General features: G+C 40.4%; 2 protein-coding genes across 5 annotated transcripts in view; one reads left to right on the top strand and one right to left on the bottom strand.

The window, feature by feature from the left end:
* The first annotated feature begins 2,719 nt into the window (after positions 1-2,719).
* On the top strand, positions 2,720-14,225 carry brd7 (bromodomain containing 7). 3 transcript variants are annotated; one of them, XM_034679854.1, is made up of 17 exons: positions 2,720-2,853; positions 3,600-3,793; positions 3,902-3,995; positions 4,081-4,138; positions 4,244-4,388; positions 5,649-5,759; positions 6,274-6,443; positions 7,293-7,407; positions 7,715-7,790; positions 8,822-8,929; positions 9,020-9,155; positions 9,912-10,023; positions 10,129-10,176; positions 10,903-11,002; positions 11,601-11,744; positions 13,741-13,881; positions 14,051-14,225. In XM_034679854.1, the coding sequence occupies exons 1-17, from the start codon at positions 2,805-2,807 to the stop codon at positions 14,119-14,121; spliced, it is 1,872 nt and encodes a 623-aa protein (XP_034535745.1). In that variant the 5' UTR covers positions 2,720-2,804; the 3' UTR covers positions 14,122-14,225. The 3 variants fall into 3 exon arrangements, with proteins under 3 accessions (XP_034535745.1, XP_034535747.1, XP_034535746.1); XM_034679856.1 differs by having other exon boundaries at positions 2,776-2,853; positions 10,903-10,990; positions 14,051-14,224; XM_034679855.1 differs by having other exon boundaries at positions 2,805-2,853; positions 10,132-10,176.
* A 30-nt stretch (positions 14,226-14,255) lies between these two features.
* Positions 14,256-26,986, bottom strand: part of adcy7 (adenylate cyclase 7) — a 68,797-nt gene continuing 56,066 nt past the window's right edge. For both annotated transcript variants that reach the window (XM_034679852.1, XM_034679851.1), the window contains 10 exons: positions 25,868-26,005; positions 25,603-25,713; positions 22,247-22,443; positions 21,956-22,064; positions 20,817-20,975; positions 20,430-20,576; positions 20,065-20,172; positions 19,805-19,919; positions 16,570-16,694; positions 14,256-16,056 (listed from right to left, as the gene is read on the bottom strand). In XM_034679852.1, coding sequence (XP_034535743.1) covers positions 15,910-16,056; positions 16,570-16,694; positions 19,805-19,919; positions 20,065-20,172; positions 20,430-20,576; positions 20,817-20,975; positions 21,956-22,064; positions 22,247-22,443; positions 25,603-25,713; positions 25,868-26,005 — 1,356 coding nt within the window. In that variant the 3' untranslated portion in view covers positions 14,256-15,909. The remainder of the gene's footprint in view (positions 16,057-16,569; positions 16,695-19,804; positions 19,920-20,064; positions 20,173-20,429; positions 20,577-20,816; positions 20,976-21,955; positions 22,065-22,246; positions 22,444-25,602; positions 25,714-25,867; positions 26,006-26,986) is intronic.

The following is a 26,986-nucleotide window of genomic DNA, read 5'->3' as shown; positions in this document are numbered from 1 at the left end:
AGAAGGGTTTACTATTAGGCTGGTATTCCTGGAAGCACATCAGAAGGTGTAGTGTGTTGGGGATGGTTTTACTCAGATAGGAGACTCAAACATCAACAGTGTCAGAGTCACCTCTTCATCTGAGTGCAGGAATGGCTGAAATGGATTCAATCAGTCTTCATTCCTTTAAAACCTTCTTCCCCCATCCTCTACCCCTCTTCATAAAACCTGGAATGTGCTTCAAAGAATGCACACTATCTTTCCTTCATGAATAAAACATCTGTCATTCATCAGCTGGTACAATATGTGCAGATTTAACGGAGCATAACAGCTCTGCAAGGCAGAGGAGCTCCAGACGATACGAGGTACTACAGATCCCGACCATTACCAAGTGTCACCCACCACACTTTGGAGCTTAAGTTGGTTTATTTAAGCAAGATTTGGTTGAAGTGGAACAGAAATTAAATAGCACTTTAGCGTAGCCTTCCAAAGCATACAACTCCCCGCAGTAAATCACTTGCACTGTGTACAGAGAGAGCGGACTTCACCCCCCAAAAAATGTGACTGAAAGTGTGAAATTTATATTTTTGGCATTTGTAACAATGCCACTAATTCACCATAAAATTGACCAATGCTGGATTAGCTCAGTGGTCGAGGCATATGCTCTGTGTACATAGGATGAATTCCTCAATGCATTGGGTGCTGGTTCAACTTTCTTTCCATAAAGACAAAAAATATTCACAACAATAACTTTAAAAACGGCTAACAGACAGACTGGAATCAAAAGAGCACAGCTTTAATTGTTGTCAACAGCAGTATAGTATCTCATGGTCTGGTCTATCACAGTGACCAGAACATTGGGTTTTTTTTCTAGATCACTTGAAAAGTTCCCATTATCACCAGAAAATAATCTTTCTTTCTTCTAAGCCTTGAGATGATGCGACAAATAGATTAAATAAGAGATACCTTAATTATAAAAGGAAACCAGCATTGTTATCTGAGATAGGTAAAATAATAAGAGGAGATCTTTAACAACAAAGTTCCTTGTTATCACAGGGAAACAGAGCAAATCAAATGTATGGCTGCATGTTTACTCAGGGCTTCCCTTTTTTTGTCTAATTTTATTTTGAGTTTTGTTTGGCCCAAAACACATATCTGGCTTTTGGAAGATGATGCAGGCTCCTTGTCTTATTATTGATCCCTTTGTCTATGTAAGATCGAATCTGATTGATTGTATTGAAAGTGGTCATTATGACTTTTATGGCCCTCTTATTAAAGTCCTCTGTAAGTGGTGTGTCTCATTAATAATCAAATAAATAATCAGCCCCTCCTCACCTCAGCACTCTATCACCATCAACCATCATGCAGTAGAAACAGTCGACAGCTTTAAATACCTCGGAGTAACATTGGACAATCAATTCACTTTCAACCAGAAACACCAGTGACATTCAAAAAAGGAGCCATCCTGTCAGCCATCCGTAAACTGAAAGGACTCTATGTCGCCCCCCATCTCCTCCTGCTGCTGTATCAAAGCATGAGCCAATCCATCCTCCTGTAATGTTCCACCTGCTTCTGCAACATGTTATCTGTTAAAAACAAGGCCAAACTCACACGCATAACCACCCCAGCTTCTAAAAAAATCGGTCTCCCCACACCAAACCTCACAGACTTAAACAACAGGGCCCTCAGACGCATCACAACCTCAATAGAACAGGACATCACACATCCACTAAAAACCCATCTCATCCCACTCCCCTCAGGGCGCAGGTATAGGGTACCGAGGTGTAGAAGGGCTCGCCTTGGCAAGAGCCTGATCCCTGCTGTTATAGGGACCCTGAACAATATAATAAAACCACTTTCTCTGTTTGAGTGTTGATGCCTTTGTGGATAGTTTGTTTAGTAGAGTTGAGCAACTCCACTGGCTTCCTATTAAATACTGCATCATTTTCAAGATTCTGTTCCTCACTTTCAAGGCCATCAACAACCTAGCCCCTCAGTACCTCATTGACCTCCTCCAAACAAAAATACCGACCTGTAGTCTCAGGTCCTCCTCTTCCATCCAACTCACCATCCCACCTGCTTGCTTGACCACCATGGGGTCGAGAGCCTTCAGCTGCTGGCCCCCCGCCTCTGGAACTCTCCCCCCAGGACGTACAAAATACCACCTCTCCCACCACCTTCATATCCCGCCTAAAAACTCATCTTTTCCGCCAAGCATACTCACTTTAATCTGTCTCTTTGGGACTGGAATGACATCCCCTCCCCTTTATTTTTTCTAGTATTTTATCTTTATTCTAATGTATTTATGTATTTATTAACTGTTGAGTGTTGCTTTTATTACTGCTATGTTGTAAGGTGACCTTGAGTGTCCAGAAAGGCACCTACAAATAAAATAAATTATTTTAATTATTATTATTAATGTATGTTTTTCAGTGAATGTCTTTGTCTATGTCTGTGGAAACACATAGGGTGCTGTGATAAAGAATTTCCCAAAGGGACAATAAAGTATAAAGTCTAAAGTCATGTGAGTGCAAACATTCTCTCTATATGATCCATGAAATAGACAGGCAGCCCAAAATTCAAATTGAAACAGAATTCACGGTAATGAAAAAGTGTTCTACTCCTTGATACATAGATTAGAAAAATTCTAAGCTTATTTCGCCCTCTAGCGACAATAAGTGTGGAAGTATCATATCGCGTGCTCACCGCCCAGTCGGTAGGGGGCGCTGCAGTTGTGGTTCGCTCTGCGCCTGCGCGGGTTACCCTGTAGTGCTTCCGCTACATTCAGCGCAGAGTACATCCGGTGCTCGGTGAGAATACAAACAATGGGGAAGAAACACAAGAAGCACAAGTCGGAAAAACATGGATATGAAGGTATTATGAGCGGATATTATAGGCTTGAATTCCTGTCTGATTGTTTTGTATTGAAATATGCTGGAATTGACGATATGGCGCTTTGTTTGTGGCTTTAGAGGCTTCACAGTCCTGACTCAGCTAGCTCATTAGCCACCGTTACGCTACATAGCATTAGGCTTTAGTATCTGTTAAACTCCAGTATATTTATGCGAATATTACAAAATGAAGATGAATTGAATGTCACCTATTTGGTTTTCAGATATAGTATGTAAGCTGTAGCTTTAGCACAAGGCTTGGTGGGTTACTGAGCCGTTGAAGGCTATAGTTCCTAGCATCCCGAGCCTGTCAGCTAAGATAACAGATAACATAAGTTATTACTTTATTGATTATCATTGACATAAGTACAATCAGGAAGAAGTTCCAATTAGTAGAAAATAAAATAAGTAAAAATAAAAATAAATTAAAAATATTACAAATGGAATTTAGATAAATACAAATGTTAAAAATGGATTAAATAGCAGTAATTACAGGCAGTGACAGGTTGACATGGTGTGATTATGTTTGATAGTGACAGATTAAGCAATCTAATAAATAAATAATAATAATATTAATTTAATATAACATCATATAATATAGCAAAGATAATTATATGATATAATTTAATATGCATTATAATGTCATCAGCAGTCAGAGAGTCAGTGCATGATGAAGCTAGTAGATATCAACGTGAGTCACTCATGTTTGTATTGATTTATGATCCGCAGAGTACGGAGAGAGACCACTGAAGCTGGTCTTAAAGGTGTCTGGAAACGAAGTGACAACGGGGAGTTCGAGTCTGGACACTCATTACGACGACCAGCCAGCGGACTACGACAAACCAAAAGACAAGAAGAAGAAAAAGAAGAAGGACAAAGACAGAAGCTTTGGGTCACCAGAGGGTGACAGAGGAAAGAAAAAGGTAATAGTGCTCATTCTACCTCTAATACAGGGTGATGTCACTTGAATTGAATATCTAGTTGGAAAATATTTTCTCATTTCTAATGTTTTAAAAACATTGTAACGTTAGATGTCAAAGAAGAAGAAAGGTCAGGAGGCAGATGGAGATGATGATCGAGAACAGAACAGAACCCCCATCCGCTCAGAGCTGGACAAACAAGAAGGTATTCTAAAAAATGTGTCTTGCAATTTATGTCATAAACATTTTGTCTGGTTTTGTCTCAATGATGCTACCTTTTATTATTTCAGAAAAGGAACAGACCCCTCTGCAAGAAGCTTTGAACCAGCTCATCAGGCAGCTCCAAAGGTACTGCATTTAAGTTTTTATTGATAGAAGATTAAAGTGTATCTGCTTGATCAGTAATAAACTGTTTACTCTTCGGTTAACTGTATCTGTGTGTTTTCTCCTCAGGAAAGATCCCAATGCATTCTTCTCATTCCCGGTGACAGACCTCATAGCCCCGGGCTACTCCTCAATTATCAAACGGCCTATGGACTTCAGCGCTATGAAGGACAGAGTGAAGAAAGAGTGCTACCAGACCTTGGATGAACTTAAGGTATACCATTGATTAACTGTATTACCCCCCCCCAACACTCACACACAAATAGACACGGACACAGTTTGATGAGTCAAACTAACGACCCGAAAGAAACACCCCATCAAATTAGGATTCATCGTTGCTGATTCTTTAAATAAGGCTCTACACAACAGGTTTGTAACCCTGTGTCAAACTGTGACTGAATCTGAATTGATAAACTCAAGATACAAACAAAGCTGACATCCGTCTTCTCATCAGCATAGAGTGGCATCTTATCAAACAGTTAGCTCTATTAGTTTTAGATCATTAATAATCATACTATGAGTTACTTGACGATGATCCAGATTTGCTTGTTTATGTGTTTGTGTGTTCTCTGTGAACTGCTGTCTGTAATTTGCTATTGTTTGTTTATGAGGTGAAAGAATCACAGCTCTTTAACACTGTTGGTTGCACCCTTGTAGCCTAATCTCTGTTAATAGATCCTGTATATTTTATGATTTTGAGTGTTGGAATTGGTCTGATTTTAATTTGTAGTCTCAGCATTATCGTTTCATTGAGCTTAGTTTGTACACATAATAAAAGTCCTTGTGGAGAGCAAAAGAGGCAGAATAAATAAGCTGTTATTGAATCCAAAGACCTATGAGCGTAGTACTTAGCTATGAGCATCTGATGAGGATTTAGTTATTTTTAACCAAACTTTCTGAACAGATATATTTGCATGCAGATGCAACCAGAAATCCTCTGTTAGGTGATATCTTGAATCCCAACTACCTTCTTGCTTTAGCAGTCACTCGTCAGACTGTAGGCAAGGCAACTTTTTTCTTAAACGCCAACGCTGAGAGAGTTGACCATCTCTCTCTCTCAGAGGTCATATCATCATCAGATCATCATCAATGGGTTCAGAGATTGCATGAAGCCTTAGCGTGTGAAGTTTTTGGTTTCCATTTGCTTTAACGCCGTGACACCTCTTCTTTCTAGAGGATTGCTTCACATTTTTCTAGTTGTACTTTCATTGAAACGATCAATCATTTAAGATGATCCTCTTCATAGTTAGAAATGATAAACAAGGACACAAAAAACTAAGTGAGTGGAATTTTGAATGCAGAAGCTCTTATGTGTGAATCATATTCAACTTTTTTAACATTTAGTTTAAAAAAAGAGTCTGTTGAGACTCCATAATGACAATTACGCAGTATGAAAGGACAGGGAATACAAAACATTAAACATGCTTCATGTATTTTGTCACATTGTGAAGTGTTTGATGTTTGATTGATGCAGGTGGATTTCAGGATCATGTGTGAGAACGCCATGATCTACAACAAACCTGAGACCATTTACCACAAAGCAGCCCGCAAACTGTTACACTCAGGAATGAAGATCCTGAACCAGGTATGATAACACACACAGTTCTGTAAGGACTTCAAACTGCCCCTGATGTTTCTGTTCTTCAGTTTATTAGAATGACAACATTTACAGTTCGTGTCTGCTGTAAGTGAATCACACAAGTGTTCAGACTCCGAGGGATTGAAGAAGACTTGTTTTACTTTCAGTTTCATTTAGAATAAAACAGGCTTCGGGGCATTCATGTGTTCACTGTATCTTTAAAATTTAAAGGTTTCAATATTTACCTGGTAATATTTGCTGATATTGTAACTATGCATTACTTTATCTTGAAAATTAGATGTGCAGTTAGTGTACAACTTTACATTTGTGTGAAAATCAAGTCTAAAATTCCCCTGAAACTCAAGTGATGGTACGTCTGTCATTATGTAACATCCTATCAAAGTGCAGCAGTGTGGTTTTTTCTACAACTCAACACACGATGGCAGCAGAGAGCCTCCGAATGATTTCATACAGCATCATCAATCAGCCGTTTTTCTCTAACCATACCCTCATCCTCTAGGAAAGGTTGGAGAGCCTGAAGCAGAGCATACAGTTCATGTCTGGCCTCGCCCCCTCTGCCAAACACACAGCAAAGACCGAGGATGGTGGCACCAGCCTGGACCAGAACGGAGAGAGACCCTGCCCCACCACTGACAGCAGCGAGAGCTCCCAGACACCCAGCACACCCAGGTCCTTCTCCCTGCTGTCACCACATATAGTTTCCTATAGGGCCATAGATGCCTCTTTAGCAGCTGAGGATATCAAGATCTAAATGTTTGGAGTGGAGAAATATTCAGTCACTAATTCCCTGTTTCAGTTGTGTGACTTCAGTGAGTTACGCTAATCATGAAGTGACTCAAATCTGTCCTTGATCTAATACAAAACTGAAATAATGAACGAGGTTCCTCTAACTACAATAGCAGCTCGCCTTCTGGTAAAAAATAAATAAAAATGAAACAAATTCCGAAGCTGTTTGCTCTGTGTCATCATCGTCAAGGTAGAGATGACTCTAGCAGAAACAAGTCAAATTTCAGCAGATTGGTGGAATCAATTTTCCACCGTGTCATCTCTGTGGATTTGTTTCTTCCTCTGACACCACACCGAGTTAGCTTTCAGCTGTGGATCTGTAGGCAGAGAATGAGAGGAATGCCTCACAGCATGCTGGCTCATGTTTTCTCTTGTGGCTGTGGATCTTTGAAGTCAGTGCTGTCATGAAACCTGATGATTAAAGTGTCAGATCACTTTAAAAGGAAACTGCAGAGAAACCTTTATTTTGCTGTTTCATTCCCCTCCTGTTCCATCAGATCATACTGTCTATAAATCTTGATGGAATTAATTGACGTAAGTGAAGCTCTCACAGATATATCTTCTAAAGGATTAAATTTGAACGTAGGTGTTTGGTGAGCAGAGGCGCTCACGTCTCTCCCTGCAGTGTTTTGCTGCAGTGTGCAAGCTTTTATTCTGGCTACAAAGGGAAGCCTTGTCATCCATGGTCAATGTGTCTCATCCTCTGTCTTTCAATTCCTTTTTCATTTACAGACAGGATAAGGACTCCAAGGACGAGGCAGCAAAGGCAGAGAAAGAGCTAGAGGAAATCCGCAAGGTCATCAACGAGTCTGGAGGAAAGCTGTCCAACAGGACGCTGCAGGGTGATGTAAGAGCAGAGGGTTAAACTAACGATTGCTTTTCTCTTTTCAAACTGACGTATCAGCTATGAAAAATATCACAGCTCCTACAATATGAGATGACAACAGAGGAAACGTATGAGGTTTATTAGACCCTGGTTGTGGCGCTCTTCATTTTTTGGAGATTATAAAACCTCCACTAAAGGGGCGTGTGAAGTCAAGGCCTCTGTGTGGTGAAAGTGGATCATTCTCTGTGTTCTCTAAGTCCATCCAAAATGTATAACCACAGCACGGTCACTTCCTATGATTATGATGATGTCATTTATCGTTGTGTAGTTGGAGTTTGCAAGACGGAAGTCTGATGGGTCCACTACACTGGCAATCCTGAATCCAGCAGATCCATCAGTAGGAGGTGAGTCTACCTGGAACCATAGACTGTATAAAATATGGACGTAGTATCCGTGACGCCACCCATCTGTTTCTGAAGAGCTGTTTGAGGCAAATTGTCGGCGGCAGCCATATTGCCGCTTTCGAGCCAGTGTGACGTAAAGAGGCGGAGTTTGAGCCACCTAGCCAACAGCTACAGTGTTCCCACAGTCAGCTGTGCCTCTCATTGGAAGACTCATAATCTCAGCATCTTTGAAATGACCACGTTAGAAAGAAATTCACCCCCCCTCACAGTGTGAGACGATTGAGAAATGAGCTATCCAGACTACACTTTTCTTTTGTACCAGGCTGTAAACATGTTTATTTCTGCTGTAAAGATCGGCTTTTTCCCCATTCATGTGTATGTGACTTCCGGTACTTCTGGAGCCAGCCTCAAGCGGATTCTCTATGAACTGCAGTTTTTAGCACTTCCCCATTGGACTCACATTTTTAGACCGGAGGTTGCCACTCGCCTGGAACTTAGAATAATCCCAAACATAAAGAATGAAATAACCAGAAGTCATTTTATGAAATCTTTGTCTAGCAATATTAAAGTCCCCCTAAAAGTCTGATAAAAAGCGTCTTGGAAATGAACGAACAAGTTGCTCTGTGATGGTAATGGAAAGTTTGAACAGACACAACAGCAGACTGTCATTTTGACTATATTTATCTACCCTTAAACTACATTGGTATAAGCGTCCATTTATAAAGTGAATCCTATATGCTATCAACCACTGGTTAATAGCAATCCATGAAATGTTTATTTAAAAAAGGGAAAAAAATATCTTAAATTATCTGATTCCAGTTTAGTGATTTTTCTCACTTTTCTCTATCAGCTTTCTGTGATTGTATATTTATCCTTTATGTAGATTAAGGAGTGCTGCAGGGACAAAAAGTAAACACTTGCAAACATCTCCTTTGACTCTGATGATGCAAATTAATTAAGAATTAAGAAATCTGGAAAAGTGGAAAACATTTATAGAAAGCTGAAAAGTTATCATGTCTTTCCTCTTTCAGATGTTGGTTACTGCCCAGTGAAACTGGGCATGATGTCCAATCGGCTGCAGAGCGGCGTGAACGCCCTGCAGGGTTTCAGGGAGGACAAGAGGAACAGGATCACCCCAGGTATGATAAAATCAGAGACCACCCCCCCTGCCCTCCTTGTTGTTTGAGCTTACGTGACAGGTAATGAGCTGATATCCACAATCTTCACAGTGTCCTACATGAACTACGGGCCGTACACCTCCTACGCACCCACCTACGACTCCAGCTTCGCCAACGTTAGCAAAGAGGATTCTGACCTCATCTACTCGCTCTATGGCGAGGAGACCAGCCCGCAGGGTGCAGACAGGTATGTGCAGCACGACCACAGACCCACTCAGGTTTTTGTGGCATTCACACCAAACGTCACTGCAGGCATTCCTGGCTGATTGTTCTCCAGATGTTTCTCTTCTGGGCTGAGATTATCCCGTCTAGAGGACCCCCCCCCCCCCCCCCCCCCCCCTACAACTCTGTTGATACACTCTGAAGTGTTTGCACGGTCTGCGCATGTCACTTCCTGAGTGTGTCTATCCAGCCTAAACATTGAAGGTGACTGGATGTTGAAGTGTTTAGGACACATGACGAGACACTTTAATCTTATAAGCATAGTTTAATACCCTGTGACTGTACTTAAAGGTTATTTATGGTTTCAACACATCTCAATGCTAACAGCTTTGCGTCACTACATTTAATGAATAGAAGGTTGCTGCTTAATTTGCATCTTGACAAGCGTCTCTGCTTTATTTGTTTCATTGTGGAAGAAATCTATTGAGTTTCCCTTCATTCAGTGCTCAATGTTAATGCAGGCTCATTTTCTCAGCCTTTATCTCTCTGTGTGAAAAAAAGGACGCTGATCAGAGGAATAGAAATATGTAAATACTACCTGCAGCAGATCTTGGCTGTCTCTCAGTGCGAAGGAGGTTCAGTGTGTTTTTCTTTGAGTGTCAGCAGTGTCAACACCAACTTCTCATTATTCTTGGCCAAGAGAGTGGTTCTGATTGTCACCCCGCTGCTGCCTGGAAAACATTAGCTTTTAATGTTTTGTTTGTGTTTGTGCGTTTGGCAGCTTGTCAGACTTCTTGGCCAAATCAGACGAGTATGTGTACAAACTGGCAGACAACATCCTGGATGCGGTGACGAACGGAGCGCATTCAAAAGCCCTTAAGGAGAGGGAGCAGGTAAGCTCCTAATGTGACATCTTGACATGATGCAAGCTCAGTTACATAGAAATAGAAAAACAGCCCACTGATCTGTTGTGTGTGTTTTTGTCTTTGCCTGTTTAGCAGGTGGAGAAGGAAACAAACACACGGGAGAAGAAGGATGGCATGGAGGTGAGAGTTGTGTAGAAATGTGGAGCTGTGATGAGCGGCTTTGGGCCCCGTGTGCCTCCCTGTATGGAGCGATGAAAAAAATAATGTGTGTTTTATGTAATGCAGCGCACCAGCAGTGTGCGAAGTGACGTTAGGAAGATGAGCTCCTGCTGTACGGCTCATGTTCTCCTGTTTTGCCTCATGTGTGGATTCCTCATTTCATTTTGACATTATCGATGGCCTCTGCAGATGGTTGCTGCGTGAACCAGCTGTGTCAACACAGCAGGGGCCTGCCTTCAGCCATGCTCCATTCACGCATGGAAAGAAAATCTCCCTTTAAAACACAGCGGTTCACTCTCATTGCACACTGTTGGAGAATTCGGAGAGGGCCGTGTGTTTTCCTTTCAGCGCCCGCTGGCTGCTGCGGAGCTGAATTGCTCCTCAGAGAAGCGCAGGAAACCAAAGCAGCACCCCCCCCACACAGACTTCACCAGACACACAACCGCCCCTCTGTCCTGCCTGTTTGCTGTTCTTGGCGTCTCTCCAGTTTACTCTCATCCCCCTGCCCGGGTGTTGCAGCTTTTCATTAGGTTTGATTTTATTGAAGCGAAGAAGCAGCGTGACTAAAGAGGCTTCAAAAGGCCTGGATATTCCCTCCAAGCGTCAGCTGTTTGGTGAGGAATGCATTTTTCTGATCTGACTCAACATGTTGTGTGTGTCGCCCCCCCCCTCTCCGATGTCTCGTAGGTAGCTGAACCCGAAGCAACCATCACCAATAGGCTGGACTTGCTGCGCTCTGCCGCAGGCCTGCAGGACGCCGAGGAGCTCTCTGGGGGTAATAACTCTGGTTGAGTACATAAAGCACCTCAGACGCCACATAAGACCATTTTCATTATAATACAGGACATCTGCAGGTCTTAAGATTCTTTAAAAGTGGTGTTTGTTGCTTTAAAATGTAAATGAAGTCCTAATTAATAATCCTAGTCATTAATTAATGACTCCTTAATCTCACTGAATAAGACACGATCGGTCTAATCACAGAGCAGGACTCAGATATGTGAGCCTGGTCAGCCCTGAATATGTGATCAAAGACTTTGATAATCACCCTCTTAATGCGGGTGTTACCATTTAGGTAATTCAAAACAACAACAAAAAACAGCACTCATCTGGAGCAGTTAGACAAGACAAGGCTTTTATCCATTCAGCACCCCATTATGCTCCTCTTAGATCTTTCTAACAGCCCATCAGAGTTTCTCTCTCTCCCTCTACTCTTTCTGCACTCAGACATTAATGTAACAGTGAGAGTCTGCCTTTGAGAAAGAAAGGATGTATTGTGTTCAGCACAGAGGACAGGCGGGGTTACCGACCAGGTAACAGGAGGAACTCAGAGAAATCATGAACTGAATGTGTGCTGTCTTCTCTTTTTTTTGCCCCATCTCTCACAGAGGCCCTGCACTTCCAGCAGAAACTGGACGAGACTACAAAGCTCCTGCGCGACCTGCAGGAAGCTCAGAGGGAGCGTCTGAGCGCCAAGCAGCCGCCGAACATGATCTGCCTGCTGGCCCCGACTGCCAAGGAGCTTGAGCTGGGTAAGAGCCCCGGAGTGCCCCTTTGTACTGCCACCAGCTTGTAGACATGTGTCAACAGCCCATTTACCTCTTTACGGAACATCCTGCAGAGATGAGGGTTCAAACTTTAGACATTTATCTGATTCCAACTACCAACCACCATCCCCAGAGATGTTTCCTTAAAGAGGAAACTTGAATGAGCAGTGTTGTCGTTTGGATTTACCCTCAGTATATCTGACTTCCCTTTGATTGTAAATGTTCATGGGGGTAATATGAAGCTACAGCTGGTGCCTGGTTAGCTTAGCTTTGCATTGAGACTGGAGACATGGGGAAACAGAATTCCTCTTGTTACGATGAGGTCTTCATGCAATCAGCAGAGCCTTCAGAAAGTCACTGCACATGGCTCAGGTTAAACCGTAACTTGTCATTCGTCAGCGGACTACACACAACTTCATACCTAGTAGTTCTTCTTATCTAGCTTTAGCAAGATAGTAACTCTGTATCCATCCATACATCTACCATTATCTATTCTGCTTATCCTATTTGGGGTTGGAAAGCTTGAGCCAATCCCAGCTCTCATTGGGTGACAGGCAGGGTACACTCTGGACTGAGGCCTATACTACAAAGCGAGTTCAACATTCCCTGAGTGTCTTCTGGTTATCCTTCCTAACTAACCCTGACATAAGAGATCATGCAGTGGTCCCAGGAAGCACCTTTATCGACCTGATAAATCAACCCAGAGTTACTGTGAGCGCTTTCACATGAAGTCAATGAAATCGCTGAGAATGGGTACATAAATTTAGACTTCTACTCTCCTGTCATTAATGCCCTGAAGATCTGACAACAATATCATCTGTTGATTCCCTGAAACTAATGATTTGCTGTGATTTATTCTTGTGGCGTGTATGACAGTTATGAACTTAAAATTTCATCTGCAGTCCTGACAGAGCGGTATGAGGCTAATGAATATGAAAATATATACACTACCAGTCAAAAGTTTGGACACCTTCTCATTCAGTTTTTTTTTATTTTAATTATTTTCAACATTGTAGATTAATACTGAAGACATCAAAACTATGAAATAATCTGGTTTTGACGTAATATGGATTACAACAGTAGTCAAATAGGACTGTCCACTATGTACTAACCCTACCTCTGAACAATACAACTGATGGTCTCAAACACACTCAGAAGGCAAGTCATTCTACAAATGAACTCTTGACAAGGCTCATGTTAATTAGAAACCATTCCAGGAGACCACTTCATGAAGCAGACTGAGAGAATACCAAGAGTGTGCAAAGCTGTCATGAAGGAAAAGGGGGCTACTTTACAGAATCTAAAATGTAAAACATATTCTGGTTTGTTTAACACTTTTTTGTTAATAAAATAATTCCATATATGTTCTTTCATAGTTTTGATGCCTTCAGTATTAATCTACAGTGTTTAAAATAATTAAAATAAATACAAACCCTTGAATGAGAAGTTGTTTCCAAACTTTTGACTGGTAGTGTACATAGCAGACTTTTTGACAAACTGATCTTATTTTGAGCATAACTTGCTACAGAGCAGTGTATGCCAGTATATGCTACAGCTACGCAAATAAGAGTCACCAATTAACCTTACGAGCGTGTTTCTGGACTGTGGGAGGACGTCAGAGTACCCAGAGAAAAAAAACATATTTGCATTGGAGGAACGGGCACTGTCCACACAGAGTAGCTACTGTCTGGATGGGGATGTAATCAGGAATCAGTTAACTGTAATGCAACACCCATCACGCAGCCAGAAATTCAGTATATTTTCTAAAATTTCAAAGTGTTACTTGAACACAAAACTTCCTGTGCCAATTAGTTTTGGCGGAAAATTGAATCATTGGCAAAAATCTGCAGAGGAAGACTTCAAGGACAACTGAGTAATGGCACATCTTGTTGGCCACAGATGTCTCTTCTTACTGTGCGAGAAACACAAACTTTTCCATGATTTTGTCTCATTACTTTTTTCACTCTGTTCGTGTCTGCAGCTGAGAAAGTGACCGGGAACCTGGCTGAGCTCACAGGTCGGGTGGCTCCGTGTGACGTCAGCAGCGTCCACGGCATCAGGAGAGCAATGGGCGTCGCTTTACCTCCAGAACCACCTGAGCCACTCATTGACCTCACTACAGGTAAAACCCTTACTGGACAAAATGAAAACTAATGAGTACAGGCATTAACATCACCGTTTTCTTGCTAACCTTTTTTTTCTGTTGATGATTTTCTTGTGTAGTGACTTTACAAATACAGAATTTCAGCAAGGACTAAGCACATCTGATGTTTCTCTTTAAATGTTCTCAGTGCAGGAGATGGCTGAGCCTATGGAGACCTTGTCCAGCTGTCAGGATAAAGCTCCAGTCATCGCTGTATAATTAAATTCAACCACAGTCAGTTAAATAACTTGATATTTGTAGAAAAGGTGCTTTTTGTGTGACATTTGTATGCATTTCAGTCAATAAACTTCTTTTTATATACACTTTGACTCTTGTAATAATGTGCATAAAACTTCAGACTTAAGAAAACATTTATTACATTCTGTATCTGTACAATATGAAATGCCGCTCTTATTCACATCAAGGCCAATACATTATTATTATTATTATCAATATGTAACAACTATCAAAAAATGTGATGGTCTCAAAGATATAAGGCCACGAGACAAGTCAAGTTTTCAGAGACATAGAGCATTCTGGATCAGTTTAGGAGGTGATTGGAGCTGGAGCCAGAGAAAAATTCACAGCAGGCAGGGTGTTAAATCACACAGACAAAGACACAGAGAAGAGAGGGTCACAGGTTTCCCTCCTTGCAGCATATACGAAGACAAGCAGCAGCACTTAGAGAGCTGACTTACAGCACATGGATTTTATGATATTTGTCCATTTCTTCCTGAAAAGCAGCAAATATCTTGTCAAAGGTGTATTATGGACCTCAATTTACTGAGCAACCAACTCAGGTCCATTAAGAATTTAACATTTTTCACTTGGGCAGACAGTGTAGGTACTTTTTGTCATGTGAATATCTCCCAAAGAAAGCATGAAGGTTCTTCAACGTTATCTCCCGTACATCCTACGACCTCAACTCCAAAACAAGACACTGTGTGAAACGCTCATGAAAAGAGTATTTGATGGTTAGCAGATCATTAAACACTGTATTTAACTCAAAATGGTGCAAAGACAACATTTCCAATTTTGATCACAGGACAGTTTTCCACTTTGTCTGAGTCCATCCTAAATGGGGTCAGGACCAGAGAAGTCACATTCCTGGATCATGTTGCATAAAATCCTGGATCTAGAGTTTTAATCTGCATTTTGCAGATGCAGCGACAAACTGTGTTCACAGACTGTTTTTTTAAGATGTGATTTTGAGCCAATGCAGTGATTTCCAGTACAGAGTCATGTCTGTTTTTATTGCAGTGCTGCCTGAGGGCCCAAAAATCACTCGTCTAATATGATGAAAGAATTTTATCTGACAATAAATTTGATCAGTTTGTTGTTCTTGTCGTGTCTTGCTGGAATCAAATTTAAAATGAGTGTGTATTTTTCATTAAACAATCATATGTTTTAATTTTTAACATATGATCTGTTGTCTTTTCATTATTTACAGTTAAATGTAGGGTCTGATGATTTGCAAACTATAAAAACTATTGTTAAACATTTTACACAGCGCCCCAACTTTTTGGGAATTTTGGTTGTACTACTGATAATGCTCATTACACAGTAACAGAGCAGTGTGTCCACCTCTTCTCTAACAGGAAAACCAGACACAATTTTCAATTATGATCCAAACAGAATCCTTTGTTTTGTTTTTAAAGGACCAAAGGGTTCTTCATAAATCACACAACTCTTATTTGGCATTAGTACATTACACATTTTTACTACTAAACATCTAAGTTAGAGACAAAAAGTACAAAAGTGACTGAGCACTGGACGTAAACGTGTTTGTGAATAAAAAAGTTGATTGTAAGTTGTGAGCATTTCTCCTCCATCCTGATCCACCTGACCCGGTCCAGAGTTGAAAGTGGTCTTTTATCGTGACATCACAGGAATGCAGCTGGTTCACAGTCAGTTCTGTCTCAACACTTGTGCTGTCCAGGCGTGTTTCAGCTCCCGGCCTGTTCACACGAGTCTGTCTCCAGTTCTGTTTGCTGCAGCAGCCCATCCTCAGCTCAGCCCCATACTCTGCTGCTTGCTCATGTCCGTACACACAAAGAAAGTTTTCAGCTCCCCTTTGCCCTTCACATTTATTAATCCTCGGCACTCACAGGAGTAGCCCAGTCTGTTCAGCACGACGGATGTTTCCTCTGTGAGCTGGAAGTGAAAGAAGACCATGTTACTGCAGCGGATGACACAAACTGAAGACCATTCTGAACAGAAAACTGATCTAGTAACTTTTTTTTTAAAGTTTCCTGGCACTCTTGAATGTGTAAAAAAAACAAAAATGCAAGTAATCAACTTTAGACACATAAAAAATAAAGTGAAAAGCAAAACAAAAATAAAAAAATCATAATGTTTGGTTCTGCATCTTTGAAAGGAGTGGGGAAAAAGTTTAACTTATTTACTCCTGCTGATTCTTCACAAATTAATAAGTTCATTATTTAGCTTCCTCATTGACACAAACCTACAATCGTTGGTGTTTTAAATGTGCTAAATAAATAAAGTTGATTTGATCTGACTTGAGCAGTGTGTGTGTGTGTGTGTGTGTGTGTGTGTGTGTGTGTGTGTGTGTGTGTGTGTGTGTGTGTGTGTGTGTGTGTGTGTGTGTGTGTGTGTGTGTGTGTTAGACTTTTAGATCAGATGAAGTGATTCTGTTTGTGTCCATACCTGGATCTTGCCCAGCTCCCCAGTGCTCTCCATCCTGCTGGCCACGTTAACCGTGTTGCCCCAGATGTCATACTGAGGTTTCCTTGCTCCGATCACTCCGGCTATCACTGGGCCGTGATTAATGCCTGAAGGAGAAAAAACATGAAGTTTGACTGTACTTCATAGTGTGTCATTTTAATGTGCTGAAAATACAGAGTAAGTGAGAAAGCAGAGAGAAGAAAGTCATTTGACTGAAGAAGGAGAAGAAAAACAGGCTCAGTTGGTAATTGGTGACAGAATGGAAACTTAATGAAGAGGATTTTCTTTATAAATGTAATTCTGTCGATTTTTTTTTTCTTTTTTTTTCCCAGGGCCATATTCCAACTGGCAGAAAAAAAGCCTTCACAAAGCTATAGCCTGTTTGCACAGATCTAAGTTGATTGCAAATGCTTAATCAGATTCTTCCCTGAGGACACCGAGAGTAAAGAAAGAACAAATTTACCGCCTCCAAAAAAAGTTTAGACTCCAATACTTGGAGATTTATCTGCTTCAGAGCTAACTTCATATAAAAAGAATGTGTGAATAAAATGAGACAAATCAACCTGAATCATATCAATATATTCACAGCTTAATAGCTTTACCTGGTCCTCCTATATGAGCAGTAACTTGTACTTGCTAATGATAGATCATTAAAGTAAACCGTACATTTTGCAATTCACCTTGTACCACTAGGTTTCTACATGACTTTATGACACATTTCTTTATATATGAAATATGAGAACTTCAATCTATGTCCCTGTGACATGGACTAGTACCAGTACATCTCTTGTCTTGTACAGTACACGACTAACTCCAACATCAACATAGCATCATCTTTGCACATGCTTGTCCTTGCCGGTGTAACTTGCTAAATGCTAAAGTGCTCTGCTCATGGTGGATTAAGATGAGATCAGACTGAGTCATGTCTGTAAGATGGGACTGGATCTTATCCTGTCTTGATGTTGGGTCTTTGTAAATAATACGACGTACAGTAAGGTCTAGATTTGCTCTGTTTGTAAAGCATCTTGAGATAACATTTGTTGTGATTTGGCGCTATATAAATAAAGATTGATTGATCGCCATGAAACCTTGTTACTTGAGAATGAAGGGAACATATTAAAAGAGGTGAAATCACTACTAGTCTGATCATGCTGAGAGCTGCAGCTACTTAGGTCACTAATGCATGACACACTGACTTTACTGACATCATATACTACCAGTCAAAAGTTTGGACACACCTTCTCATTCATTGTTTTTTTTATATTTTAATTATGTTCAACATTGTAAATTAATACTGAAGACATCAAAACTATGAAATAATCTGGTTTTGCCATATTATGGATTACAACAGTAGTCAAATAGGACTATCCATTGTGTACTAACCCTACCTCTGAACAACACAACCGATGGTCTTAAACACATTAAGAAGGTAAGCCATTCTACAAATGAACTCTTGACAAGGCTCATGTTAATTAGAAACCATTCCAGGAGACCACTTCATGAGCAGACCGAGAGAATACCAAGAGTGTCACGAGGAAAAGAAAAAGGGGGCTACTTTACAGAATCTAAAATATAAAACATATTCTGTTTTATTTAACACTTTTGTTAATTACAAGTGTTCTTTCGTAGTTTTGATGCCTTCAGTATTAATCTACAGTTTACCAAATAATTAACATAAATAAAAAAACACTCTAAACTTTTGACTGGTATTGTATATGAATCACATTGCACACTACAAATGGGATCAAAAATTAATTTAATGTCTGAATTTTTTCAATTGCTGCATATTTCAAAAGGTTGAATGGAGAGCCTCTCATGCACCATTTAAGAATTTTAACCTGCATCCCTTCACTCCACTCTTTGTCTTAATTTGTGCACAAGTTTAAATTAGACCAAAAAGCCATGCTCCATGAACATGTTTTTTTTTCTCCAGCTGATTGAGGGAACCCAGAGGGTCCAAAGACTTAGAGGGCTACATCTATTTCTTACAAATTTTTACTCATAAGACTTGATCTATTAGCATAAGGAGGAAGCAGGATAAGACCCATGCCCCCCTGGTGCCCAGCAGAACATAATATGCACACACATGACATCAAGACATTATCATATCTGATATTTAATACGAGATAACAAAAGACTGATACAAAGAAAAAAACTGTGAGAAGCAGAAACTATGTTTACACACTGTCAGAGTCCAGAATAGAGCAGAGTAGGAGAGAAACCGCTCTTTATGCAGCTCAGGGCAAGAGGGTGAGTGCACATTTCAAACACCACAAATAACTAAAACCAACAGTCACCAAGAAAACACTCAACAGTGTGTGAGTCAGAAAAACAAAAAACATCCTGCGGAGAGAAACAAGACGAGGAAGGGCAGGAGGGTTATTAGATCATTAGATTCTGATAGTTAGAGCAGCGTAAGATATGAACACGCAGCGCTGTAATTGAATCTGGAAGTTTTGTCTTTAATGGGGTTGAAATGTTGTGATACTCTGCTTCAGTTCACATTCAGAACAAATACAACTGCAGAGTATTTTTCTTACAAACAGTGCCACATCCACTATCCAAACAATCCTGACAATACGCCCACCGAGCACACACAGCCCCCATCATATACAATGTTTGACCTAACCTGCTGTTGTGCTACGGTTACACAATGTTCTCACATTCACTTCTGTCCTGTAATTGTCACCTGAGGCCACAGTGGCAGGGACGTTTTTGGATAATAGGTGGACAGCAGCTCAGCCTCAGACTATTTAGAAGGTGCAGTTCTACCTTAAATTAAAAAAAAAAAAAGTAAACTACGAGGTCATTTAAAATAGCTCAACACCAGCAGAGTTTAAAGTAACTCCCTGCAGAGACAACAAAAGAAAAGGACTCCTGTTTGATAAAATGAACTCAGAAGTGGAGCATTGGCACATGTAGTCCCTGACTCCCTCGCCACAGTTCCTGTCTCTGTCAAAGCTGTCCTGTCTAATAAAGACAAAACACCTTAAAAAAAAAGGATAAAACACATCACTCTAAAAGCTCTGGGGCTTTGTTTTAAAGTCATACATATGAAGTAAAACGGCTTTTAAAAAGAAGAAACAATACACAAATGTCAGTCATGTCCTGCACACTGTTACCAAGGAAACCCATTGTGTCAGCTGGAAAAAGTTCAGCACAGTATTCATCAATGAAAGGTTCCTGCTGAAGCTGCCAAGCAGCTGAGCACACTCACCCACACGCAGCCTGAAGCTGTTGAAGGAATGTCTGTTGATGCCGTCCAACTTGCCAATCAGAGCGATGGCAAACTCAACCATGATCCCGATCTGTGCCTGCTGCCGCTCTTTGTCCTGAGGAGAACATTTGATTCAACAAAATGATGATGACAGATTCATGCTTATAAAAGTCTGTTTATGCTTTGCCAACAACAAAAAAAAATGAACAGGCATTCTGACCCAGGCCTGACCCCGGGGTCTGACGCAGCAACTACTTCACCTGATTGTTCTCCTGACCAGGCGTCCCACTGAGCCCTGCTGCAGCCATGTATGTGCTGCCAATTGTCTTGATCTTCTCCACACCGCTGAATTTAGGCTTGGACAGCAACTGTTGAGTCAGACAGAAACTAAAACAGCGTCAGATGTGAGGGAATCCATCGCTCTTCTTTCATTATGTTTCTCATTTACTCCTGATGGAATGCACACTTTAAGGACTCATCTCTACGTCTTAACCATGAGTGATATCAAAACCATGCTGTGCCTCAAAAGACACGTCCATCATGTATCAGAATGATGTACTTGACAAAGACTTGAAGGATGAGAAACAAAGAGAGGTGTTTTTTTTTCCTCCTTTGTCTTCCTGACCTCGTCAAAGTCAGCAATGATCTCGTTTAGGAGCCTCAGGCATTCCAGTCCGTCCTTGTTGATATCACACTCGGTGTAAAACTCTTTGAAATCTGGCACTGAGGCGAACATCACACAGACACAGTCATAGGACTTGTAGTACAGGTCCTATCAGGAGAGAGAAAACAATGGAAAAACACAAAAAACATTTAATAGTGCGAATCAGGAGGAGGCTGGGTTTGTGAGGTTATTGTTTTTGTAACATCAGAGCAGCTCACGGTCTAAGGCCTGTGTTCTTTACATGATGATACTCAAGAAAACACATCGGGAACACTAAGCAAAGAAACATTTAATCATTTATTGATAAAGTACCGGCCATTCATCTTTTAGAAACTTATCTTTTCTCACCTCATTCTTTTTATTCTCCCCAACGAACAGAGCTGCCACGTGGGCTGGCAGCACATTCTCCAGCAGCAGGCGGTTCAGGTTCTCCCTGGTCTCGATCTCGTCCTGTTCTGTGCGGTTCTTATACTTCAACAGGAAGTCCTGACGAAAGCAGGACTCGTTCTAGTGGATTGAAAAAAAGAAGTCAGATTAGAGCAGACAGAGAGATTCTTTTCTTGCCTCCTTTCTCCGCCCCTTGTCCTCTAAAGCAGGGGTTCCCAAACTTTTCAGCCCGTGACCCCCAAAATATTGGTGCCAAAGACTCACGACCCCCACTGTCCCTCAAAGTGATTTAATGTGGTTTCATTTAGCTGGCCTGCAGAAAATTAGCCTACCCATATGAGCATGTGGATATGTTTATGTGCTGTTATGAATTAACCTACTGCTTCTGATGCTTTTGATAATTAACTGTTCACTAATCCTTATCTTGGGAGTCATCTGGCCAAAGAAAGGCAGAAAACTCATTACATTTTCTATTTTCAAGGTTTTATTTCAAGTTTAGCTACTATTGTTGTCGATATTTGTTACTAGAATTGGTAAAATTATTATTTTAGATTAGACTTTTGTCATTCAACTTTTTAAATGGATTTTTTCAGTATTTCTTTGTTCAACACAAGTTAACAGATTAATACAAAACCAACAAAGAGAAGAAAAAATTAATAAATAAAAAAAAATAATAATAATAATAATAAAAAAGAAAACAGTACAAAAAAAGGAAGACAAACATAAGACAACAAGAATGATAAACAAATTAAACAATAATAATAATAATAAATATTTTTAGATATTAAAAAAAACATTCTGGAAGACAATTTACAACACCCCATTTGTGTCTCGCGACCCCCCAGGGGTCCCGACCCACACTTTGGGAACCCCTGCTCTAAAGTGAGAAGCAAGAGAAGGGACTTGCTTGTTTAAAATCAATATTTCAACATCACCTGCATCACCTGTTTGTTGTGTTGCTATAGTTAATGTCATATGTTATTATCTCTGTCAATCAGAGAACTTTACAGTGATCATGACAACTTATATTCATTTTCATTCTTAGATCTTTATGATATGAGGGGGAATAATGGAAAAAACTGAGGTGGTATTGTAGTTACCTGTTGTGAGATAATGAGCATCGTGACGAGGAACAGGGTGATATATATGCAGCTCATCACCTGAGGGTGTTTCACCAGCCCTAAACATCTCAGCACAGAGTCATCACTGCTGCAGAACAAAAATAAACACTCATGTCCACTTAGATGTTTCATACATAAGATTTCAGTATTTCAGAACACTGTAGTCAATGCCACTAAATGAGACTTTGACCACCAGCACTGGTTGCTCACTCAGTTTTAAGGTGGTTTTCACGAACCTGCTGTGTCTAACTACTTAAAGGTCAGTCTCACCTGCTGCAGTTCCAGCAGCCACTGATCTGAGAACAGAGGTCGACTTTGAAGGCATCGAACAGTTGCCCCCTGATACTGAGGATGATGCTGTAGTACGTTGCAGAGGCCACACTGAGGAAGAGCACTTTGAGCTCAAAGCTCACCCGTAGGAAGACTCCACATGCAATGAGCGACAGGATACAGCAGTACACCGAGTACTGGAGGGGAGAGACAAGGCATGAGGTTAGACTAGGGTTGACAAACAGCACCAAACAAACCATCTATTTGAACTACATCTGAAGTACATTTCAGAACTTGTTTATTTACAACTGTAACCTCTAAATATTAGGGCTGTTAAAGTTAACATTATAATAACTTGTTAATGCTCATTTTTTAATGCATGATTGACACATGTCCATTCTGTGATTATGACCCTCGACCTGCCTCCTGGGAAATCAGGAGGCTGTGCCGCAGTAACGTTGAAGATGGCAAGCAGAAACAAACTTCCTTGAGCAGTAATTGGTAAACAGATCTTTAAAAAGGCAGGTTCAGCTCCACAGCCCTGCCAGATGGTTCTGTCGACAGGACCAAAGTTATTTGCATTTACTGACGATGTGAATTGAGTTACCACAGGAGTATGTGGAATCTTAAAAAACACTTGAAGCCAAACACACAGCTGATGCGGAGAGCCCACTTCCTCTCCAAAATTGTCCAGGTGTCTCTATTGCAGACTATCCAGCATGGCCTTTATTTTCCCTCATGTAAGGTGAGACACATTTACATGTGAGGTTATTTGCTTATAGCATGAGGGCTTTCATCATCACTGAGTGATGAGATATGTAACTGATTAATGCACTTGTTGTAAAATGTATCTGTACAACATGAGATGTTTGAGCTGCTTAAAAAAACGGGATGTTTAGTTAACCTTTGTAAGTGTAATATAGGACACTAAATTGTGTTAGTTTTACTAATAATGTTAAATTCAAGTCAATACTACCTTCATATCATGACGCACTGATTACTTTAACTCCTTGTACTTTTGCATCACTCAGTCCTCATTATCTCGTCTTCAAATAGCCCAAAATGCAGCAGCTAGGATTCTGACATGGTCAAAAAAGACAGACAACAGAACCCCAATTCTTGCCTCCCTCCACTGACTTCTTACAGAATTCATTTTAAAATCCTTCTGTTTGTTTATAAAGCACTCCATGGTTTGGCCCCCGCTTACATATCAGAACTCCTGTCTCAGTATCACTCGGTCAGAGCACTCAGATATTCCCACCAAAACTTCCTGTCTGTCCGAACATCAAGGACAAAGAGCTCTGGGGACAAGGCCTTCTCTATCTGTGCCCCAAAACTGTGGAATTCTCTTCCCCCCACCATCACTTTTATTCATTGGCTTTTAACTGCCCCTAACCACACTGGCTCAGATACTTCACTGAACTGTTAATTGTCTTTCTTGTCATTACTGTGAATTTCATTTTTAATTATATTGCTCTCTTGCCACTCTTCTTTCCCTCTCTCTTCTTCTGTTTGTGTTGTTTTTATTTCATTTTCTCTTTGTTTTCCTCATTGTCTGTTGTAAAGCACTTTGGATCAACCGTGTTGTGTGTAAAGTGTTAAATAAATAAAGTTCATTTGATTTGATTTGAATACGTCAATCTGTTGTTGCCTGTTGGGCTTGAGTTTGCAATGTAATGCTTTCAGCATATTTTTTGAGCATGCAGTACATTTGAGGTTTACTGAGAAATGTTCTGGATGGAATGCCGCAATAATAACAAACATACATTAGCATAAAGCAAACATATTCGTCCACTCCCATGTTGATAGGAGTAGTAAAAACAAAACAAAAATATGCCTTTTCGGTACATTTAGAAGAAATAGGAGGAACAGCTTCTTTCCTGAGGCCGTAAGACTGCTGAACTCTGGTGGTGCTCTGTAGTCTCGGCCGCTCTCAGCCATACAGACAATGACATGAACAGTACAATAAAACGGACTACCTCAAAACTTGCACATTGTACATTTGCACATTCAATTGCACTATGATCTAAATAACTCAATCAGTCCATGCACAATATTTATATTTGTATTTATATTTTTATATTTATTACTGCTGTCTTCCTTTAATTGTGTGTTCTTTGTGGCTTATACAGGACCTGAGAAAATAAATTTCATCCCATATCATGCGACAGCTTGTGTTGGTCCATCCATCCATCCATGGTATGACAATAAAAAACCTTGAATCCTTGAATGAATCCTTAAATAATAAAAAATGTGTGATTTATTTGCGATTAATCGGGAATTAACTTTGGACAATCATACAATGAATCGCAGGTAAAAAAATAATCATTTGAAAGCCCTAATGAATATGAATGTCAATATACAGATTCATTTAAATATACGATATTCTGAGATTTGTACGTTTACAAGTATTAAATACAGTAAAAAGATAAAGATAATTCATGTGTTTTATGATGTCAATGCTCTTTTAGCCATGTACACAGACTCAATTTTATCCACAAGTGAAATCATGCAGTGTGGCTAAAAGCCTGAAAAGAAAACGATGAAGAGCATTTTCAGAAACATTTTTTAAAATCTAGCCAAGTTTGAGTCCAACTCTAGACAGAAAAAAAGTCAGTGCACTTAATGTCTTTTTAAACTATTTAACATGGGCAAAAGAACAGACCAGTCACAGCAACTTACGTACCCAGCAGTACGCTGAGGAAGACTTGGTGCTGAAGCTGGTCAGTAATAGATGATTTAATAGTTTAAAAGCACCTTCAGTATGCAGATTTATTTCCTGTTAAGTGTTGCTATGCACCTTTAAATATGTTTAATTCGAATGCGCTCCTTTTTTGCTCACTGAGTCCAACTCCAGAACAAATTTGAACCAAGTACTTCATGTAGATAAAAATCACCTTTTATGTCACCAAATATGCTAACAGCTGTGTTTTGCTGTGTATTCATTCATTAACTTTTAACTTGCACTTTTAGACAAATACAATAATCAACACTTGAGAAAGGTTAGAACTGAAACACAATGTCACTATTTGCTGTAAATTAGCTATCGCAGAACGATGGCTTAGTGTTTTTAAAAAATATAAACAGCTAACGATGAGGGTGATTATGCTGCTACACAATATTTATTTAGCAGGATCCACATATGATATGTGAAACACTTTAATGAGGTGTCTGCATCACCTTGATATGCACTGAATACATATCAAGGTGATGCAGAAATTCAGCCTCCTTCTATCGTGACATCTCTGGTACTCCAGTGAGACACACCAACATGTTTTTAATTGCTATCTAATCCAGTATTATATTACAAAAATGTCATTCCATTATAGATTAGAGTTAATAAATCAATCACTCACAGGCAGGCAGAAGAGGCCGTCCTCTAATCCCTGCACAACACGCGACTCATTTGTGGGACACAGGTTGGCATGATCACTGGAACATTCTGTCACATGAGTCTGGACGAAGCACTGCGGGGGGATCAAACAGATCTCACTGACAGGCCACCACAGGACAGCATGCTATGAAGTCTGGCATGGCAGCTATGAAGTGTAGCACAGCCAGAAATAGCACAGAGTCTATCATGAGCCTGTCTTATCACTTAACATGTGAACGTCGTCATACCAGGTTGAACACTGCCAACACAATGATGACCGTTGTAGTAATGGTGGCCAGGGGGAGGCGCACACATGGCTGCTTTACTACTGCCTCTGACACAGCTGGTAGCCACTGACACCTTGACAGCTTCTCTGGAAACAGGCGCTGTAGATGATAAAGATACATAAGGAGAAGGACAAGGAAAAGTGGGATCAAACAGGTAAGAGGAGTGAGCATGTGGCTTTTCACAGTCTACAGACATCACATGGGAGAGACTCAATGCTGCCTATTTTGAGTGAAGGAATCTGTCTGAAAGGAGGACACGCTGCATGTCAAGGACACAATGCCAGGAGTCACCTTTAAGTTGAAGGCTAGCTATAGAAAGCCACAGCACGTTAAATGCAAAGGATTGCATGATGTCTTTTTTGTAACGCAGACCAATTCTGACACAGTGAAACATGTATGCATTCTGCACACATCCTTCGCACCTGCCTCCCTTTTTGCTCTATTCACTTTTTTACAGCTAGCTGTTTTTTACAGCTAGCTGTTAGTGACATCTCACTACTGGAAAACAAGGGTAGTGTCAGATCAACGTGTTAATGTCTCATGGGACTTTTCCAAAAGCACAGCATCATGGAAAGAATACAAGATGATTCTGTAACATTTACAACTCTGCAAGAAATAACATTTCAGTCAGGAACACTCATCATAAATCTAAACATTTATTGCCAAATGGAAGTACAGCTACTTGGCGTTATAGGCTCTGCTTTAGCGCTCCCCGGGTTAGCCAAACAGCCTGCTTTGGCTTTCTGGGGAGTGCATTGCAAATCCCCTGAAACAGTAAAACACATTTAGATGAGACAGGAGGAGGCTGAGTTGTAGGAGGCAAAGTTTAACCAACAGCAGCAGAGTGCAGGCAGCTAAGGTGTTGCAGGGATTAGCGAGAGGGAAGACGTGTTTAACCCTCCTGTTATGTTGCGGGATGACTTCATAAAAAAAAAATTCGAAATGTAAAATAAAATAAACAAAAATCTATGTCATGTAAATCTATTGTATTTATATTAAGGGCTTTCCAATGTACATTAAAAAGAGTTTTAACATTAATTTAATAAAAAACGAGTGAGTTATCCTCATTGAACCCTGATC

The sequence above is a fragment of the Notolabrus celidotus genome, chromosome 3 (genome assembly GCF_009762535.1).
Source record: "Notolabrus celidotus isolate fNotCel1 chromosome 3, fNotCel1.pri, whole genome shotgun sequence".
In the NCBI taxonomy this organism is placed as follows: Eukaryota; Metazoa; Chordata; class Actinopteri; order Labriformes; family Labridae; genus Notolabrus; species Notolabrus celidotus.
Note: the sequence above shows the minus strand (reverse complement) of the source record. Positions and strands in the feature narration are given on the sequence as shown.